Raw genomic sequence first — 19,847 nt, 5'->3', positions numbered from 1 at the left:
TTGAGGATCGCTTGCTTCTAGCCTTATACCCCTTGTGTGCCATGGTTGATGGCACCTTAGCTTGGATTGGATTAGATGGCAATGGAGTTGGATGTATACGAGACCTAGATACCTACCGAATGTCTGAACATGAGCATCGTCTTCAATCTCACGTCCAGCAGCACTTGATGTGACATTTGTCCTCTTGGACATGGTTGCAGTTCAATTTCACATAGGGAAAGGTGAGTGTACGTGAGTGTCCCCTACCTTCTAGGTATACCACCGCACTTCTGCCGAGCCGGTGGTGCCGTCAGATGCACAAGATGCACAAGTGGAGGATCTGCTCCAGCATGCTAATTGACCGCGGTCGATCATTGTTCGTTGGCGCCGTCGAGCAGCTCGCGCCACAGCATGACGTCGGTTAGATTGCGATATTCGAATGTGATTTCGGCGTATCTACAGGGACCCCGTGCGAATATTGATGGCAGCATCAAGCCACCGAGTGGTTGGCCAAGGATACAGCGGCATCCGCGCCGGTGCATGTGACAAGAAGGTGGTGGTTGTCGTCGTCACCGGGCCTTGGGCTTCATCATCAGCCTTTGTTTAGACTTCTACTCCGCAAACATCTGCATCCCGTCTCCCCCGACCGATCATCTCCTCCTCCTTCTCCTAACGGCGCCGAGAATACCACATACCACAGAGTCAATCCCACCTCCTATGCTCTAAACAACATTTATTACACCTGAGCGGCCACGCCGTCAAACCTACTGTACAACGACCGCGTGACATTTGCCTTTTGGCCTCGCAGAGCGCCTTCCCGCCACATTCCGAGCCTCCCTCCTCGACGTCCTCGAGAATGTCCCGACCGCACAGCAACTACGGCTCTGTGCCTCCGCCGAACGACACACAACTAAACCGCGGCTACGGCTCCCACGCGACCGACTTTGCGCAAGGCAACCCAAGCGACTCCTCGCCCCTCTCGCAGTCGATGCACAACCCCGGCGCCTTCCACGAAGGCCTCGGTGCGGAGCCGCGCGGCGGCAGCTCAGTGCCCGACGATGGCTCTGCGACTGGCGGAATGGATCGAACGACTTCGACGGCGACTACGGCTGTACCGCCTGCGACACCGTCACGGAGCGGTACGCTGAAGAAGAAGAGCAGCATGCGCCGCGCGAGTAGCCTGAAGCGCAGCAGCAGCAAAAGGAGCTTGAAGGCTGGCAGTCTGGCTGGTTTTGGGGGTGTGGACAGCGATAGGGAGTTCAACAGCTTTTCGTCGACGCCCGTGCCGACGCAGGGCACGCCGACGGAGATCTTGGCGAATCGCTTCCAGGCGTGGCGACAGCTGTTGAAGTCGCTTATTACCTATTTCAGGGAGATTCAGGCGTCGTATGAGCAGCGCGCAAAGGCTACGCACAAGGTGCAGAATGTGATTGCGAGCATTTCGCATCCTTCGCTGTTCATGCAGCAGAATGGGCTGAGCGAAGCCACGAAAGTGCTCGACGAGTACCACAAGCGATCCGTCTCTGAAGCGAACAAGTCCCGCGAGATTGAGAATGATGTGATCGGTGCGCTGACTGGCTTAAGGAGTGATCTGGGCCAGAAGATCAAGGAGATCAAGAGCTTGAGCGGCGACTTCAAGAACTCTGTCGAGAAGGAGCAGGATGGCACAAGACGTGAGGTGGAGAAGTTGCAAGAAGCGTTGCGCAACGCCGATCAGGATGATGGCTCTGCTATGGGCAAGAATGATCCGTTTGTGGTGAAGCTAGGCGTGGATAGGGCTGTGGAGAGGCAGGTTGATGAAGAGAACTACCTGCATCGGGTAGGGCGCGCTCTGTTCTGAGGATCATTACAGCACTGACATTATCTAGGCCTACCTAAACCTCGAGAGCTCTGGACGTGAGCTTGAATCCATCGTGGTTGGTGAGATCCAGAAGGCGTACAACGCGCTGGCCGGCATCTTGAAGCGCGAGGGTGACGATGCATACCACGCTGTCGAGTCGTTGCGCAGCGGCCCGATCTCAATGCCAAAGGACGCCGAATGGATCAGCTTTGTTCAGAGCGACCCGCACTTCGTGGACCCGAGCATTCCGCTGCGGCGTGTGCAAGACATTGACTACCCCGGCAAACACCATACAGCAGCAGCCGAAGTACGGTCAGGCATGCTGGAGCGCAAGTCGAAGTACCTGAAATCCTACACGCCTGGCTGGTATGTCCTGTCCCCGACTCACCTACACGAGTTCAAATCTGCCGACAAGATTTACACGCAACCGCCAGTCATGTCACTGTATCTCCCCGACCAGAAGCTCGGCTCGCACTCCCAGCAGGACTCTTCTAGCCACAAGTTCATGCTAAAGGGCAAGCAAAGCGGCAGCATGCACAAGGGCCACAACTGGGTATTCCGCGCCGAAACCTACGACACCATGATGGCCTGGTTCGAAGACATGCACGTCCTGACTGAGAAGACGGGCGAAGAACGCAACGCATTCGTGCGCAAACACGCCCGCAGCTTCTCCGGCGCCAGCGACCGCGGGACCGTTAGCAGCGACGGCCTTGAAGAAGACGAAGCAGATGAAGTGCCCTACTCCGCGGACGTGGCAAGTTTGCAAGGCGGCAACGAGATCCACCAGCCCCAACCTCAGCGTCCGGCTCCAGGTGAGTGATCAGCTTGCGTGTGCCATTGGTTTTGTTGCTTGTGCGAGTCCTTATGTTTTGAGTTAGTTTGACACGTGACAAAGACGCCTATTGACGCATCCGCGATACAGGCGGCCGGTTCCCTTCGGATATGCAAGTCCCGCGCGACCGGGCGGTATCGACGGGCCAGTCGAGCGGAAGTTCGGACGATCGTGATGCGGTGGCTTTGGCGGGAAATGTGCCGGGGTCGCAGCAGAATGATTACCGGGAACAGGATCCTTACCGCTTGGATGGTGTGAGTGCGGGAACGAACATTGGACACATGGATGGGACGGGGTATTTTGGACGACCGGCGGAACTGCCACCGCAGCAAGCGCAGCCGATCGAGCCGCAGCAGCAGCAGGAGTCTTTTTTAGGTCGTGAGCCGGTGGAGGCAGCTGCTCCGCCGGCGAGGCAGAACAGCTCATATTACGGCGATTGGATGGGCCCGGCTGCTGCGGGTGTGGGCGGCGTTGGTGCTGCGAGCGCCGCTGCTGTCGCGTACAACAGGCATGAGGACGAAGAGGAGGCGGCGAGGCCTGCGCAAGAGACGCCAGATGTGCCGGACAAGTCTGAGCTGCGGAGCACTGAGCCACTCGCGGGCAACGTGGTGTCTTTCAACGACAACCAAGCGCCTGTTGAGCGTGCTGTGGAGCCCCCGGTGGTCATGCCGCAGAACCTGGCTGCGCCGACACCGATGCCTTCGGCTCCCACTACCACCCCCGGCGCCGGGCTGGGTGGGCTTGAGGCTGATGGTGCGCACGAGACTGGTACGATCTTCCCAAAGGTCGTCCGCCACGACACCGAGATGTCCGTCAGCCAGCTCCACGTCCCAGGCGAGTACCCTAAGCGGGAGTGAAACACACAAACGACAGCTTCTGAAGAGAGGTTTTGGAATTCAGGATGACATCGCAGACTCACGAGTTGGTATGAGCACATGGTTTTACACCTGAGATCTTTACACTTCGAGTACATACTTTGGAACAAGCAAATGCAATACATCAATACTGACGCAGAGGTTCCCTCGCCGGATCCGCACTCATCCCATACTGCTGCGCCCTCTTCTTCGACCGCATCCGCATGATGGCGAACAGATATATCACCGCGCTCAGCAAACCAGCAACCGTATTCGCTATCCCAGTAAAAAACGACGTCGTCTGCCATAACATCAGCTTCTCCTCTCATCCACAGAGTTTTCGGAAACCTCACCTGTATCGAACAATACTGCTGAAAATCAATATCAGTCACCTGCTCCTGAATCTCATTCGCGGCCTCCGAGCACGTCCAGCCCCAAAGATCCACAAATTTGCCCTCCACCGGCTCCTTCCCATACCGATACACCGCCACCGAAATCGCCCACACCACCACATGCGCTCCTAGAATCAACGCGGACCAGTATCCCGCGTATTTGGCTGTGGCGTTCGCCTGCTTCACGCCGCGGATATACGAGATCATTATCCCGGCGTTGAGAAGGAAGGAGACGAGCGAGATGCCAAAGTACATGTACGTGTACCAAGCTATCGTGCCGCTGGCCCAGGCGGTGCGGGACTCGCCGTCGACGGTCATGTAGGTGTCTTTCGTTTGGAAGAATTTCACTAGCGTTATGGCGAGGGGAGCGACGGTGGCGGCGGAGAGGACGGTGGCAAGGGCGCGGGAGACGATGCGCAGGAGACGGATGCGGTGTTTGAGTTTGGCGTCTTGGAGGTCGAGGTCTGAGTGGGAGGGGGAGGGGACGATGGGTTTGTAGTAGGAGGTGTTGGAGCCGAGGCTGAGGGTGCTGGTTTGCGCGTAGGGGATGGGTTTGAGGTGGATGTCGGTTGTGGGACCATAGTGCGGCGGAGGGTTATTGTAGATGTAGGCCATGGTCATGGAGGATGCGTGCGAGAGGTTGGAGTTGGACGAGGCGACCAGGGAGGGCTGAAGAAGAAAGACCACTCACAGTTATAACTTACATGTACCGGTAGACATTGCGGATGCTATTGTTGGCCGGACCGCCGAAGAATACTGTTAGGCACCCCAGCGCGTGAGGGTGTAGTGCGGCGCAGGAGTGCGTCAAACTTGGCCGGTTGAAAACATGGCATGAGCCAACGCCACGCAGCGGTCGAAGCGAGAGGCGGCGTCTCTGCAAAGTCGATCAGGCGTCCAAGGAATAAAAATGTCAGGCCAGCCCGATCCTACCAACCTACCAATGGGGAAGGTGGACACCGCGGCCGATGGTATTGTAGCACGACTAAGTAGCTTATTCATGCGGCCAGAACACAGTAATCATGAGACTAGGCATACAAGTTTCGTGACTGATTGGTGTCTCATTTCAAGTCTGCAAGGCCCCAACGGCTCTCAAACAATAACTGTGGTATCATAACATTCGGCGCCGGAACATTCATCTCCTTACCCAGCAAAAGCAAAGCGGCTGAAGTCTAGCCGTGGCCTTGGTCCCGAGTCACTCTCCCCGCTGGCTGGGCTGTTCGGGATCAGGAGATCTTCACTGCCTTGTGCCGCTGCGGTCTGTACTTCTTGACCTCCAGCAGCTAGCCACCTTTCGTCGCTAATCGTATCGGTCGCATCTTCGGCTATGGAATGCGTCGTAGCAATGGGAGAAGATTGAGGGACTACATCTTCACGCGTTCCAGGGCTCTGACTTCCGTGATCTGGATCTTCTTGACTCTCAACGTCACGCTCCGCTGACTGGACGTCAAGAGCTGCCGATTTGCTGGATGCCTGGCGGTGCTGCGACGCCATGGGCATCGACTGTGTCCGCATTGTCTTGGCCTTTGGCACGCCACCCTGGAATAAGGATGACTTCAAGGCCGAAAAGTTGGCATTGACACCTTTCGTGAAAACATTCGACTCGGCATGCGAACTGTTCGTTTCGAAGGATGTGGCTGGAGTCTCCAGCATAGATTGTTGTGACTCGGAATCGAGCGTGGTTGTCACAGTGCTCTGCGAAAGATTGGTATGCTGCGATGCCGTGGTCTGAGTTACAGATGACCCGTCTTCATACACCTGAAGCTTTTTTCTCTTCTTCGGCGAAGGTGAGTCTTTCGCAGTGGGCGCAGATCCAACACCCGAGTTCGCAAGGGCTTCGATAGCAGAATCATCGGACCAGAGCTCGAACTCATCCTTCTTGGTGGATGCTTTGCGGAGAGAAGGAGAAGGCTGAACGTTCGTCTTGGAGAAGAAGCGACTTGAAGCGGCCTCACGGGTCATCTCGCCGCCCGAACATAAACGCTGTCTCTTAGGCGATACGGTTGGTTGGCTGAAGCTTCGTACATTTGAAGGCTGCGTCATGGGCTGAGGAGCCGACACTCTTCGATTCACACCGGCGATGCGGTCTAATGCCGGCGGTCGTACAACAGCCGGTTGAGATGCCGACCATGATGCACCTCGTTGATTCTGGAGCAGTCGCTGCTGACTTGGAGACGGGGTGAAGGAGTTTGGGTCCAGCTCTGCCAGTGGTGTTCGTTTCGCTTTGAAGAACTCCGTAATTGACTTGCCTTGCTTCTCATCCGGTGTCTGCAAGATGCGCTGTCGCGCAGTCATCACACTCTGGCGCCGATTGAATGCCAGCGGCTCCTTCGTGTTCGGATCCAGATCTCCCACTGCAACTCCAACGGCGAGCTCTGGATCCACCGCTTTACCGATGTACGGCATTGAGTCTACCTGCTGACCTGCAGGGACAGAATTCAGGTTGACGAGGCGCCTGGCTTCTGAACAGAACACCCACTGGTACAAGAAAGTTCGCTCAGCCTGATCGAAGGCGTCCAGATACTTGGGCGGCACCCTCATTTTCCCGTCGAACTGGACACTCCGAATCACACGGTCGAGCGTTTTGTGCTTGCGGACCAATCGATAGGCAGTTTTGAGGCCCATCTTGTCAATCCCAGGCAAGTAATCACAGCCACTCAGCATCGCCATCATGCGAAACTCTTTATCAGTCCAGCCCACCAGGCTGACATCTCGACAGGCTGTGAAATCTGCTCGATTGACCATCACACACTCGCCGTACTGGTCCAGCTTCGTGAGCAGACACTTGACGCCGAATACTAGCAAGTCCGAGTCTTCGCTGAGGACGCCATTGATAAGACCTCTTTTCTCCAGGTAAGCCAGTTGCGCATCTGCTTCATACGGCGCCACCACATAAGGCACGTCCAGCGCCTTCAGCTCCTCGATGAGCTCTCGTGCCATGCTTGGGGTAACATCGATCGCCTTCTGAAGTTCCAGATAAGCTTGCGACGGGCGGCCCATGCGAAGCAGCTCCAGACCCGCTCGCTTGCTCTCCTTTCGCTTCGCCGCTCGTTCCTTCTCCGTGTGCTCCTTGCTGGGCAAGTAATCGCCATCGAAGACCAGATAAGGCTTGACGCCAAAGTGAATCAGCATACGCACTCGACTTAGAGCGAAGTCGATATGCTTCTTGGTGGGCTTCTGTTCGGCAAGCTCGATGGCGCAAGAGACTGTCCCGCGGTGCAGCCAGCCATATGCATCCACTCCCAGTGTCTGGCCGGCGAAGTTACGCAGGTGTGTAGGCTTTTGTATGCTCTTGAGCAGAGGTAGAAGGCCTGATCTGGTTTAGTGGTGTACATAGATGTTGATGAAGCGGTCATACCTTGAATGCCCATCTCGGCGTGCGGCAGGCTAGCTGCCTGTCTATACCATGCGTTACCGCTGTGTACGATGCATTACGGCAGGCACTCTGGCTGTATCTGTATACCTTTTTGTCGACCAAATGGCACCGTGTACGTTGGAGGAGAGTGAAGGAGATGCATGATCTAGAGATGGCAAGAACGCGGTCTAGGACGCGTCGTCGGCAAAAAGTCGGCCCGCTTTTCTTCAAAATCTCGTTCATCTCCGAAATCAACTACTTCGCTTCCATGATATCTGCAAGGATACCAGACCACCATCGCGATGCCTTCAAAACTCGCGAAAGTGCACAAGCAAATCACCAAGAAGAAAGGCGACAAGATCAAATCCCTCCACGAGAACAGCAGAGATGCAAGACGACTACGGAGGGCTGGAGCGCGGGACGACCGGGTGGCGAGAGTGAATGCCGTTCGTCAGAAGACCAATGGGCTATGGTTGGAGAGGGTCATGTTCTTCCAGGACCGTCTACCTGACACGCTCCACCCACTGGCCGTTGAGGACATCAAAGCTTTGACCGAAGACTACCTCGGGCGGCACAGTGATGAGCTCGGTGAGCTGAAGGCTGAGCGCCGCACTGGCCGTCCCGCAAGCACGCGACAGACTCTGCTGGAGCAGCAGCGGACGATGGAGCTGCAGGAGTACGAAAGTGGCCTGTGGATGCCGAACCTCCAGGACGAGCAGACTCTGGTCAAGTTGGACGCGTGGAAAGGCGACTGGGTTGGTCTTGGGGTCATGAGGTTCATCAGGGTGGACAAGGAAGGAGGCGTGAAGGAGAGTCAGTTCCCACCGCGGGGCGCGTCATGAGAGGCTTTGACGGCCGCCGCTCAACGTCTGAGTCGAGATGCTGCTCCTTCAAGCGGGAGGAAAGGTCCGAAAGCAAGTTGCCAGCTGGGGCTCCGCAGTACGTGAGGTGTGGCTAGATAAGTCTGCCACCCCGCGAAGGGATTTTCCCATCACCCAGGTTGTTTTGAAGGTGAGGTCTCTCTCGCGCCGGCTCAGTCGCTTTCCGATCACTCTCTGCCTCTGTGCCCGCGAAAGTCCCACAGCTGTCTAGACCGTAGGATCTCGGGGCATCCGTGGACCAAGCTCTGCGCTGTTTAGTGGGATGAACTATAGGAAGTGCTACCGGTTACCCAAGGACTGCCAGCAGTTACGTCGTACGGCTATGGTGTCGCTGCATTTGAGCTACCAAGCACTACATACGCCAGCGACATTATTCCACCGGCCTCACCATACTTCGCCAGCACACGTACTCTGCGCAACCCACGAGACTGCGAACCATCCGCGTTTACCGGCCTTGATGGCACTCACGGTAACTTGGATCTTTGTTCCCGAACTGTCCCGTGGCCGCTGCGTGGGTGCATGATTAACAGTCTTCTACTCTTTCGGCGCCAGTCATTGTCGGAAGTGAATGCGAGACTCCGTCATCTCGTTTCACGTCTCCTTATCGAGGTGTCCGGAACGCCGTTGCTTCTCGCCTTCTGCTGGCGGGCATCACGACATCTTGCCAGCACGCAGGAACCCCGCCACTTGGACCTTTCGATAGGAAGCAACAGCATCTTCGTTCCGCAGCGTGCTCTCCGAGCAACCCCTCCGAGCTGAAGGCTCCCTGATGGCTGCTCCGTCCGGCAGGACTTCTGCCATACATACGACGCCGCACTGCGCCTTGATTAGAGACACATTGTCCCGCGCATGAGTCTACCAAACGACACAAGGACTCTAGAGTATCCAGAGTGGCAGCACACGGCGCTGTTGAGTGCTCACCGTGGCACTATGTACAGCATAGCAGTAGGTCAGACGACTCCGAAGCGGAAGCCTGACGGCCAGACAGCAAAACATCTCGCGCACCGTCGTGTTCTGTTGCATGCACATCGGCTGTCCACAACGCAGGACGACCCACCTCACTGCTATACCTTGGTACCTATGCCGTACCGGTTACTACGCCGCTGTTACTTCGAATCTTTGTTCTGCTCGTGGCAGCAGCTTTCGATGGGATCGCGAGCTCCTGGCCTTGACAAGGGGCTCCCCACAATGCACTGTCTTCAACCACGCGGCCCCTGGAGAATTTCTCAGCTCTACAGTTCACAACATCCACCGGGAACAGTCACGATGCCAGCCTCTCCACATTCAGCACCAACCACTCAAGCGATCCCTCACACCCCAGCGGAGCAATATCGGATTGCCAAACTAGAGGATATCGCAACGTCCATCGATCGGGCACAGCGAAGGTTGCGAACCCACGACAGACCCTCCGAAGACCAGACCCTCTCCAAAGATATCGAAATTTTCCATGATCTCGCGCCCGAGCTGCCATACCTGAAGAACAACCTTGCGCTACTTCTCGACACTTTAGCCTCAAGCCCTCCGGCGCTTCCAGACTTTCCAGAAAACAGGATCATTAGTATGAAAGCGGAATGTCGTCAACTGATTGAACACATCGGGCTTGAACAATGGAGGTTCGACGTCTGGTGGAAAGGGCTGCAACCAGTGGAGCGCGACATGATCGATGTTGCCTATCGTACGAAGGTTGAAGCTGCTCGTAGGAGGGCGCGGCAGAGTTCTTGATGTCGCGATCTCGAATCGACATCAAGTGACTTTTTAGTGGACTCGCTTCTCGACACCACCCGGCCACAGAGTGTGAGAAGTTTACGGTCAGTGTTATTGGTAAAGGGCTTGTGGGTGTACGGACTGGGGTCCGAGCAGGCTACTACGCTGATCGCCATGGACCGTGACTTCCAATTCGGTCTAATGTATCGATGCCGGACAGAAATTGGCTGCCCTGAAAAGACTTCCACGGACCGTCAAAAGCGGCATACTGTGACTCTCGCACGCTCCTCTTCATTTTCAGCGCAATCACCAATTCTTGCCACGGGCGCATTGTTTGCTACGGCTTTGTCTGGCCGGGCATGCTCGCTGCATGATGATTCTTGACACATGGGCCAGGGTCGCCGCGATGAGGCTTCGAGCGGTCATCTGCCAGCATGGGCGTTGGCAAGCCAATGCTTGAGCAATCAAAGTTATCACTGCGCTGTCAGAGAAGACTCACAGCGAGACATAGCTTACATAACCACGATCGACCGCCTCCATTGCTTCACACTCCTATATTTCAGCTTCTCTTTGCCCACCCACGATCTCAATCCAACGGGCTCAGTTACTACTACCTTGGCTTGCAACAGCCTCAATCTTCCAAACACAGGACCGTCGCCGTGATACGTCACCACGTCCCACAGCAACACAAACCGTCCAACCCTGCTAGGCTTGCAACAGGAGGTTGCCCCTCGCCCTTTCTCTGCAGCACAACACCTTCTCCGGAACTGCCGCAATGGCGTGCACACCCGTTGGCGTTGTGTGGCGATGCGGCCACAGCTGGCGCGAAATCGTCTCGAATCCACCGGATCACAAGCACAGTGAACTGTGCTGGCAATTGCAAGCACCTCGGAGAGCAAAGAACTTCCTGGATCCACGACTCTCCATGAACCAGAAAACAGGCCGGAAAATAGGTCTAATATACGTCGATAGGGATTGCTCTTCAACATGTTGCAACCAACAATTGACAAAAATTTGTTTGGCGTACAATGAGGCGTGCAGTAACCCGACCGGTTCTAGTACTTTGTCGAACGTATTCAGGCAAGAATACAAAATTGCAATTGACTGGCATCTAGCCACTGGCTGCATCAAACGTATCATTGAAGGCCTGGGGATGTCCAATGAGATGAGGCGAGAGATGGGTGCACCGGCACACAGAGATAGCTTAGTGCTGGCTGATCTCTCTGTCTCTGGGCCGTATCCAGATCCGCGGAATACCAGCGATTGGGATGCACGCCTTACTTTAAGCGAGCAGAGAGACCGGGTGCAAGAGGACATGGACTGGAACCGAGCGATCTTGAACGAAAATGGTGCGTATTTCAACGCCTCTCGCACCTCAATAGAGCAGTATCTCGCGATCGTAGCACATGTTAGTGCTTATCCGAAAGCCTTACAGGCTCCTCAGTTCCACACCCCGTCCACGGATACCTTTGTAGTTATCCAAGAAGGTGCCGGATTCGCTAAACCAGATGCCTCCGTGGCCCGTCGCACAAGTCACACAGAGGTAGCACCAGCGTCTGCCGTGCAAAACGAAATGTTCCCCTTGTCCGCTGGGTTGGATGCTTCGCAATCTTATACCTCTGCTGCAGCGGCCCCCGGTTCTATGCCACCACCATCAAACAGCTTTCTATGTTCTTCTCAGAACCAGCGTTTCACAAACATGGCCGAAGTCCTGCAGAACACGCCTAACTCCATTCTCTCGGTTCTCGAGGGGTCGATCGAACAGCTCAGACAAGAGGCATCGGCACTGCAAGAGATAGAGCTCACGACGCTCAAGGATCAGCAGGCCTTTGTCATGACCCAGATTTTCAAGCTGAAAGAGCTTCTCGGTCGTCAGCATACCCTCAGCGCTACTGTGGAGCGACAAGTTCCTATGCCACCGAGTTACAGTGCCGAGAAGCTGGCAGACATGGCAGCGAGCCTGGAGCGGGTGAAGCTAGCGCTTCGGGACAAGGTCCGTGCTGTCCTTCACTGGCTCCAGGGGCAGCCCATAGATATGGAGGAACTCTTCCGTTAAACGATCTGTCTGGCTTCATGAGATCTTGGAGGTCGCCTCGTTCGCAGTCTAGCGACCGCCCTGGTCGCTCTAGGCACCGCCAATGGTCGGTATTGCGAACTACTCTCGAGTTCCGGCTCTGTTTCAAGGGGGAGGACGGGCGGTTCTCGACAGCGACGTGCATCCGAACAGTACAACCGCTGAGCTGGTATCAGCGGGAAGGCGAGGTAGCGCGCGAGGAAGAGTCGCAGAGCGTACTGACGTGTTATCGGAGAGAGGACATTACTGATGCTTTGGATCTCTATTTACTGCTGAGACTATAAGCAATAATCTGGTCCGGTTTACCTCGACACTCGCGATGGTCCTGTTGAGGGTGCAAGGCGGTCTTGATCATATCACTGTAGGGTAGTCTTAAGTAGCTGATATCCCTGGTTGGGACACCTCTGCTGCTTTTACTATTGCTTCTTCCAGTGACTCCATCTTGCCATCGCGAAAAGCAGGCTGTGCGCCTTTCTCACACTTCGCAAGACTTCATTGGTCGCTGTCGCATCCCAAGATTTGCTAGCGCAGGCGGAGACGAAGAAGGCAAGCTCTCAGTGATCCGACATTCCGCGATTGCGATTGAGATCCGTTACGATCAATATGTTCAGGGACACCTCAGAGGCATTGCATGATCCCGGGACTGTAACATTGAGAGCCTGCCGATATAGTACTACATCTCGATAACGCGAATGGCTTGTAGGTTGGGCCCACTCGAGCAGACTTGGGGATGCACCTGCACTGGCCCTGCTACTCGCTGCTACAATGCTAGAGGCTCGACTCCAGGCTGCACCGGTAGTAGGGTTCTCTATCGACGGGACAGCGTCCTCGATCTCAGCAAAGTACGCCCACAAAGATTCGAGTTGATCGGGCTGCAAACCGTTACACCAGTCGCTCACCACCGACAGCTGCTGGTTCAGAGCAATTATTGCCTCTCGTCCTCTTGCGCAGTAAGTGCCTAACTGCATCTGCGAAAAGTCCGGCGGTACTGGCTCGGCGTCCATCATTGCTTGCACAATAGACTCAACTGATGGTTTGGCAATTGGATAGCCTTGCGTGATGTTGAGCCAGATTTGCACCTTCTCGTCGAAAGTCTTGCTTGAGAAGTCTGTCTGATGCGTTGGCGCATGTTGTCGTTCACGGGCACCTTAACACGGGCTCTGCTCAGTCCAAGCACAGCATGATCTCGTTGGGCCTCAAAGTCGCCGAGCTTAGAAACGAGTGCCACGTACATGTCTGTCTTCGTCGTGGCAGGAGAGTCCTGGAAGCGACCGTTGGCCCATTTGCTGAGGTATTCGTGCGCTTGGGCGACCTGAGTGAATATTTTTTGAAGATCTCGGAGCTGGGTAGAGCTGAATATTGATGTGTTCGGTGAATCGTCCATGCCAGTCTGTCAGAAACCTGTACCTTGGGCAAGATCTGTCTTCCGATTGGGACAGTCTGAAGGACAACCGCTACGTTGAGCAATGCTTCGGGGATGTCGCCAGTCGTTAGGGAGTAACGAATGTGGGTATTTTGTGCGTTAGTGATATCTGCCTTGGTTTGCTGACAGAGTAGGCTGGGAGTCCTCTCAAACACTCAGCAAACGACGTCGGCATGTGAGATGCTGACAGGCCACACCAACTCTGGCTCCAATGATGGAATGAGGACGACCCTGACTCTTGTAATACCTGGCTCTCAAGAGAGGAGATAGCATAGGATTCTCACGGGAAGAGACAGGTTACGAACTTATGATTCTCATGAGAGGAGATAGGGTAGCAAAAGAGCCAATGTGAATCTTGAACGGGTGGAACCATCGCCACCGATACTTGCCAGGTCCATCTGCAGTAACATGATCAGCTCAGGGACATGAGCAAACATCAGGAAGACATCATACCTCCCATTCGTCAAACTGATAGATGGAAGGGTTCTCCGAGATCTGCTCAATGTTTGAGCACATTGCGGCGCTCTGAGACCTTCTCATCTCCCCTGAAACCATCGAGACACCCGCTGACCCTTCTGCCCTTCACTCTAGGTTCATCCACATTCCTTGAATCGCCTTCTTCGCCGGCGCCTTGAGAATCAACCCGCTTCAGGCCTCACTAGCCATAGTCAGGGCCCATAGCGTTCTGGCGAATGTTCTTCTGTTGTTCGCTTGACAGGGTAGCCCAATACTCGTCTGTGACAGCTTTGGCCCGAGCCACAATGTCCAGTGCCTCGTGGATCTTCTCCACCGTGAGCGTTATCATCTGACTTAGGTTGTCCTTTTCCTTCAGGTACGATTTCTTCTCCAGCAGCCACTTGGCCCCGTCTTGAAGCTTGCCATATTCGTTGTTGACACGATGAATGAAGAAGGTGTACCATGCCGCTTGGTCTTTCCCGCTAAGTGAGAAGAAGTGGCTCACTGTGCCGGCAGCTGCTTGGGCGTTTTGGTGGGTAGAGTCGACTTCCGAGCAGGCTTCTTGGATAGCTCGAAGCTCTTCAGTGTCGAAGATAGCTCTGCCTTGCGAATTGGGTTGCGCTGGCATGATGATGTGGGATGTCGGGAGCGTGTGAAGCCTGGATATGACGTGGTACCCTCAACGAGTGAACCAAAGGTGGCAGTGATGATGAGGAGGTGTTGAGGTTCTGATCCAGCAGGTATCAAGACTGAGCCAGGGGTACGCTGTGTTCGATTGAGCCGTGAGTCCGAAGCATGATGGTTCTCCATATGTGACTGCAAAGTCGGTCCTTCGTGGGGTGAAATGTTTGTCGAATAAGTCGGCTTAATGTAGGAGAGGAAGCATGACCTGAAGTTGTTGAACGACGAGGTGAAGTTGCAAAGGTGAATTTCAAGGCAATACTCATGCTAGTCACGACACCAGAACATCAAGCTCCGAAGAGCGGCCAGCACGTAGAAACAACTCTTGGGGGGAAAGCAGAGAGCCCGCGCAATCGCTGTCCACCGCAATGAACAAAACGGCCAAGATCGTGGATGAGAACTATCTATTACCCACTTACCATACTTTCGTTCAAGACCTGGTGGACGAACGCCTTGCCCGAATCCCCGTTCGACACATCTAGCAATAGTCCTAGGGCGTTGGTACACAGCGGCTCACTGAATCAAGAGAAAACAGAACAAATGGAAGTGAAATGATAAGTACTAACTACTGTGGCAGTTACTCACCTTGGCCAATGCACTGCGATAAGCCAGGACCTCCCGGAAAATCATCTACGTAGTCGAAAGAAAGCAACATGATGATGTGAAAAGTATCGCCAACTTACCATCCAGGACTTCCGCCAATGCCGCGCACCGGTGACAGAGCTAAGACGGTTCCAGGTCGTCGTTCGCCACCAGATGCGTACCTGAGGCAAACCGCAGTTCTACCATGCGACGTCCAGTGTGGCAGCATTCGGCTCACCACCGCCGGCCGCTATTGACGGCATTGTACCTGATCTTCACCATGTCCCTTTCTTCCTCATTGAGGGCGCGGTACCAGTTATTCAGCATGTTTCTGCGCCAATACAACTCGATCCTCGCAGCCTGCAACTCCGTGCGGAATTGGCTCAGCAACCGGCGATGTTCAGGCCAGGTCAGGACTTGCGAGGCATTGTTTAGAGCATTTACGCCATCGCTGAGCGTTTCTGCGTACCCGTTGAACCTCGGATTCCACTCGATAAACATGTCGACTTGGGCAGCTAGGGATCGGTCCTCAAATCGGTGACTTCCGAGGTCTCGAAGTCCCCCATCGATTTCATCAACATCGTGGCGTGAATTTGTAATCCGGATCATCTCCTGTACCTGGGTGTGGGTGAGATTTGGCATGATGCGCGTGTTTGGTTTCTGCGGTTGGTGTGGAGTTCGACGAGGCTTGGAGGAGTCTGGAATGCGTATAGTCTAAGTGCTGTGGTAATGTAAGGTATGCCGCCGTAGAAGTCTAGAAGAGCGAAACCGGGCAATTATATCCGTCGAGATACCGAGTTTGCTAGCAGTGACCAATGCGTGAGTCTCCAGTTGCAGTGTTCACGGCCGCCCTGTACTTATGGAACGCATCGTATCAAGAAGCAGCATTCTGTAGCAGGCCTGTTCAGTCAATGAAGATGACTGAGGGGAACGAAGCATAGATCAAAGAGAAATGATAACGAACCAACTTACTAATAGTCGGCAGGTACCCACCTTGGCCAAGACCCTATAACAAGCCAGGAGCTCCTGGAAATTCATCTATCTAGTCTATGTAGTCGCAAGAAAGCAACACAGCCGTGGAGAAAGTGTCGCAAACTTACCATCCAATCCACAACCTGCCTGATCAAACTGTTCGCTCAAGATCTGCTGTGATGTTGAACGCCATCAAGTTACAACCAAAGGACAGCCGCTCAGTTGAGCGTTTGTCCTGACCTCGTGGCGATCATGGCCCTAACCACTTGCCTCGCGTTGGAGTCCAACTCTTCGTCGAACCAATTGCTCAGCATGTATTTCGCCGCATTCAGCATTTGCCTTACGCGTGACTGTTTTGCGTAGACGTTGTTTATATACAGTACCCATCTAGCGTCGTAATTGCCGTAACTGTCGTTCGGGATGACCTGCTGGGCAAGCTGCTCGGTAGGTGTGACAGCCTCGAGCCGTCCTCCACACCAGTTCAGCTTTGGGAGCCAATCAACGTATGTGTGCATTTGAGCGGTCAGGTTTTGGTTGTTGAAGCCACGGCTTTCGAGGATCCGGATTTGATTCTCGACTGCGTTCATGCTGTTCTCTGCATTGGTGAGGGCATGCAGTCTCTGCCTCTGGAGCTCGGTAAGGACTGGAGGAGGGGCCATCTTTGATTTGTGTTATATGTGTTATGTTTGTGGTGGGTTACGATTCGTGTGTGATGTCTTTGGTTTGTTGAAGGTCGTTGAAGGTTGGGACGTCTGGTTTGTCTAGGATGTCCAGGATTTCGAGAAGATGTTGAGTTAAGCTGCTCCAGAAGGGCGAAGAGAGGCCGTTATATCTGTTAAGATACCGGGTTTGGCGGCTGGCTAGCAGTGACCAATGCGTGAGTCTCCAGTTGCAGTGTTGACGGACGCCTTGTACTCACAGAATGCACCGTGTCGTGAAGCAGCATTCCGTGGCAAAGTTTTCCAGTCAATGAAGGCGACAGAGGGAGATGAAGAGCACTCATGACCTGCCTAGTGAAACTGTCCGCTAATGGTCTGATGTGATGAGGAACCCTACGACATCCCAATGACAGCTCGACGGCCACTCACCCGTGCGATTGTCCCGCGCGGCAGGCTACCGCTCATCACCGCCTCACGTCGAACCTCTGCCTCAACTCTGCCCTGGCGTCCGAGTCCAAAGCGTTGGACCAGCTGTTCATCAGGATCCTACCCCAATCCACCAGTCGCCTTGTCACCTGTATCTTTCCGTGGACTTGGTTCAGGTATTGTACATTATCCGTATCAGTCGGCATCACTTGTCCGGCAAGCCGGAGAGCAGGCATGACAGCGTTGAGCCATCCTTCGAACCTACGAAAAGAAGGGCACGAGGATTAGCGAGCGTCTCAGACTTGGCAAGAATTGCTCATGAGTACACGTCGAATTGAACGGTCCAATGAAGGTACATGTGGATTTGCGTAGCTTGAGACTGGCTGTTGAAGTTGCTGCTGGCGAGGTTCCGAAGTTGGTCCTGGGCATAGTTCATATTGACTTCTGCTTGGTAAACCGCGTCCATTCTTTCTATCTGGAGTGGTGTCCGTTGTGGAAGAGGGACCATCTTTGGTTCTGATGATTGACACGAACGTGTCAAGTCGTTGTGTTGGGCTGAAGGTTGTTGAAGGGTCGAAAGACCGGTTTCTCGAGGGCGTTCAGAATGTCGAAGAATGTGGCGAAGTTCTGCTGCAGAAGAGTGAAGAGAAGCCATCATACAGACTGAGATAGCAAGTCTGCCGGCAATGAGCAACATTGAATATCCCGGTCCAGAGGAAGGCTGTACTGTACTCGTCTAACGCATCGTATTGGATGGCCGCGCGCTGCTTCCTGGCCTGTCCGAACGGTGCGGGTGCGCCGATGCAATCTTCACTGGAGTCTGCGGACTTTTATTAGCGTACATGCGAGCGCAAGCTTCGCACAGATCGTGGAGAACTGCGGAACAGATTGGAGTGTGACAAAAGCACTGGGGCTCAAAGAACGTCGGAGACCATGATGGAACTTGAGTGAGCTACGAAAAGAACTTAAAACGAAACTTCGTACCTGGTATCAAGAGCAAAGAAGCCATCAGTCGGCCGGGGACTGCCAAACCTATTCTGCCGGAGAAATTTGCAATCGTAGCCAATCACCCCGGAAGCAACATGGAAGAAAAAGCAGAGCAGCTCCGTCATCCGCACTGGCAACAAGGCTACTCCAGGTCGACGTTGAAGCGCACTTGCCGCCTCGCGTGCTCTTCTTCTGCCCTCGCCTCCTCTGTCTATGCCCTTGCCTGCTCCGTCTCCTCTAGTGCTTCGTTCTCCATTATCTTACCCGCTAGCAAACGCTTGACGATTCTCCGCCTCGGTTCAGCAACCTCCTTCAAATGGAGCTGTTCCCGTTTAACCTCTGACAACTTTTCATGCCAGTCATCGAAGATCAACTTCAGGCCACCAGCCATTTTCAGGCCATCTCGAATCATAGCGATCGCAGAGTCCATGTTCGTATGGACACTTGCGTCAGTGTCGGGTTCGTTGTTAAAGAACTGCTGGGCGGGCAGCAGAGTCTCGTGGCATTGTTTCAGTTTCGTCTTGTCCTTGCGCAATTCAAGGTAGACAGCGAGGTAGGCGTCGATCTGCTTGTCAAAATCGTATATTGGAAACAGTGTAAGGTACCAGGTTCTTGAATTTTTGATAGATGCGGGTGATGATAGGCATGTGAATCAGTATCAGGTCGTAGTGTCGTTTTCGAGCCTCGGACAGTGCGGCAGGAGTAAGATCACATAATATGTCGGCCGATCGAGTGGCGACCTGTGGGTTCACGTTCGGATCTCGTGTGGTGTTGGATGATCGAAGCTCAAGTGGTCCCAGATCCGGAGCAAGTGCTGTGTAGGTGTAGGGTACATGAGGGCCAAAAGGCGAGTTTGATGGGATCTCGGACTGTGGATGCATACTCGGCCCAGTGTCTGTTTGGGATCGTCGAGTGATGGGAAGCGATGTGGGCAGGGTATGGTTGGTATGTATGTCCAGGAACTGGCAGATAACGCGGTTATTTTATAACAAAGCAAGCTCGACTCATGCATGACTTGGATATGCGTTCGGTCATCATTCCAGCATTGAATGATGGGTTTGGCGGTAGCACCAGCAAACCATGTCTGTGATAAGTCCCTGGCCGTTGGATCTCGGAAAGCGTTGGCGATTCTCGAGTGCTCGCAATCGTCACTCCATGGGTATGCCCATGTCGAAGAGCAGTCTGTTGGACCTTCAGAACCTCGCAGCAGCCGAGCCCCCTCTTCAACCAGCCCCACTACCCAAGCCCTCCGCACCCCACTCGCGCAACCTTCTCATCACCTCCTTCTGCCTCCTCTCCTTCTCCTCTAACTCCCGAATCTCCTCTCCCTGATCCTCAACAGTACGATCCATATCCGGCAGCTTCTCGAGCTCCTTCAGCGCTCGCCGGATTTTGGTCTTGATCTGTAGCACTTCCGCCGGCAGCTCCTTGGGGTCCAGCGGTTGGAGGGGCGCGTACAGGGCTGGGAGGTCGGTTGCTTCTTGATCTGAGTTGCTCTGTAGTTGTTGGTCCAGAGTGTGAGTGTCGTGATCGATGCGTGCGAGTAGCTCGTGGAGGAGAGGGAGGATGTCGAAGGTTTGTGGTGGTGGGAGTGTCGGCTTCTGAGGGTTCGTGGATGACGGCATTGTCGTTGTTGATCGTTGCGTGGCTGCCATGCTACTATCCGGTCCCTTTCGTTGGCAACACGGAGGCTTTGTATCGGTGGTCAAGGTAGATGACTGTCGAGAGGTGACGTCGGGGAGAGCTCGGTGAT

At 54.4% G+C, this 19,847-nt stretch overlaps 10 protein-coding genes across 10 annotated transcripts; 3 read left to right on the top strand and 7 right to left on the bottom strand.

The window, feature by feature from the left end:
- Positions 1–835: 835 nt before the first annotated feature.
- On the top strand, positions 836–3,508 carry SLM2 (phosphatidylinositol 4,5-bisphosphate-binding protein; the record flags this gene model as incomplete). The annotated part of the gene is made up of 3 exons (XM_064800499.1): positions 836–1,798; positions 1,848–2,631; positions 2,742–3,508. 3 exons carry the CDS (start codon positions 836–838, stop codon positions 3,506–3,508), a joined length of 2,514 nt encoding a protein of 837 aa, XP_064661838.1.
- A 142-nt stretch (positions 3,509–3,650) lies between these two features.
- LTR77_003241 (uncharacterized protein) lies at positions 3,651–4,512 on the bottom strand (the record flags this gene model as incomplete). Its single annotated transcript, XM_064800498.1, has 2 exons — positions 3,651–3,806; positions 3,859–4,512. 2 exons carry the CDS (start codon positions 4,510–4,512, stop codon positions 3,651–3,653), a joined length of 810 nt encoding a protein of 269 aa, XP_064661837.1.
- A 525-nt stretch (positions 4,513–5,037) lies between these two features.
- Positions 5,038–7,265, bottom strand: EXO1 (Rad2 nuclease; the record flags this gene model as incomplete). Its single annotated transcript, XM_064800497.1, has 2 exons — positions 5,038–7,205; positions 7,253–7,265. 2 exons carry the CDS (start codon positions 7,263–7,265, stop codon positions 5,038–5,040), a joined length of 2,181 nt encoding a protein of 726 aa, XP_064661836.1.
- Positions 7,266–7,551: 286 nt separating this feature from the next.
- Positions 7,552–8,091, top strand: TMA16 (translation machinery-associated protein 16; the record flags this gene model as incomplete). Its single annotated transcript, XM_064800496.1, has 1 exon — positions 7,552–8,091. One exon carries the CDS (start codon positions 7,552–7,554, stop codon positions 8,089–8,091), a length of 540 nt encoding a protein of 179 aa, XP_064661835.1.
- Positions 8,092–10,987: 2,896 nt separating this feature from the next.
- LTR77_003238 (uncharacterized protein) lies at positions 10,988–11,890 on the top strand (the record flags this gene model as incomplete). Its single annotated transcript, XM_064800495.1, has 2 exons — positions 10,988–11,242; positions 11,270–11,890. 2 exons carry the CDS (start codon positions 10,988–10,990, stop codon positions 11,888–11,890), a joined length of 876 nt encoding a protein of 291 aa, XP_064661834.1.
- A 2,099-nt stretch (positions 11,891–13,989) lies between these two features.
- On the bottom strand, positions 13,990–14,415 carry LTR77_003237 (uncharacterized protein; the record flags this gene model as incomplete). Its single annotated transcript, XM_064800494.1, has 1 exon — positions 13,990–14,415. The coding sequence occupies one exon, from the start codon at positions 14,413–14,415 to the stop codon at positions 13,990–13,992; it is 426 nt and encodes a 141-aa protein (XP_064661833.1).
- An 869-nt stretch (positions 14,416–15,284) lies between these two features.
- LTR77_003236 (uncharacterized protein) lies at positions 15,285–15,692 on the bottom strand (the record flags this gene model as incomplete). The annotated part of the gene is made up of 1 exon (XM_064800493.1): positions 15,285–15,692. One exon carries the CDS (start codon positions 15,690–15,692, stop codon positions 15,285–15,287), a length of 408 nt encoding a protein of 135 aa, XP_064661832.1.
- Positions 15,693–16,240: 548 nt separating this feature from the next.
- On the bottom strand, positions 16,241–16,681 carry LTR77_003235 (uncharacterized protein; the record flags this gene model as incomplete). Its single annotated transcript, XM_064800492.1, has 1 exon — positions 16,241–16,681. One exon carries the CDS (start codon positions 16,679–16,681, stop codon positions 16,241–16,243), a length of 441 nt encoding a protein of 146 aa, XP_064661831.1.
- Positions 16,682–18,305: 1,624 nt separating this feature from the next.
- Positions 18,306–18,975, bottom strand: LTR77_003234 (uncharacterized protein; the record flags this gene model as incomplete). Its single annotated transcript, XM_064800491.1, has 2 exons — positions 18,306–18,659; positions 18,700–18,975. The coding sequence occupies 2 exons, from the start codon at positions 18,973–18,975 to the stop codon at positions 18,306–18,308; spliced, it is 630 nt and encodes a 209-aa protein (XP_064661830.1).
- Positions 18,976–19,317: 342 nt separating this feature from the next.
- LTR77_003233 (uncharacterized protein) lies at positions 19,318–19,719 on the bottom strand (the record flags this gene model as incomplete). The annotated part of the gene is made up of 1 exon (XM_064800490.1): positions 19,318–19,719. The coding sequence occupies one exon, from the start codon at positions 19,717–19,719 to the stop codon at positions 19,318–19,320; it is 402 nt and encodes a 133-aa protein (XP_064661829.1).
- Between the last annotated feature and the right edge of the window lie 128 nt (positions 19,720–19,847).

Source organism: Saxophila tyrrhenica (genome assembly GCF_035928015.1).
Source record: "Saxophila tyrrhenica strain CCFEE 5935 chromosome Unknown scaffold_4, whole genome shotgun sequence".
Lineage (NCBI taxonomy): Eukaryota > Fungi > Ascomycota > Dothideomycetes > Mycosphaerellales > Extremaceae > Saxophila > Saxophila tyrrhenica.
Note: the sequence above shows the minus strand (reverse complement) of the source record. Positions and strands in the feature narration are given on the sequence as shown.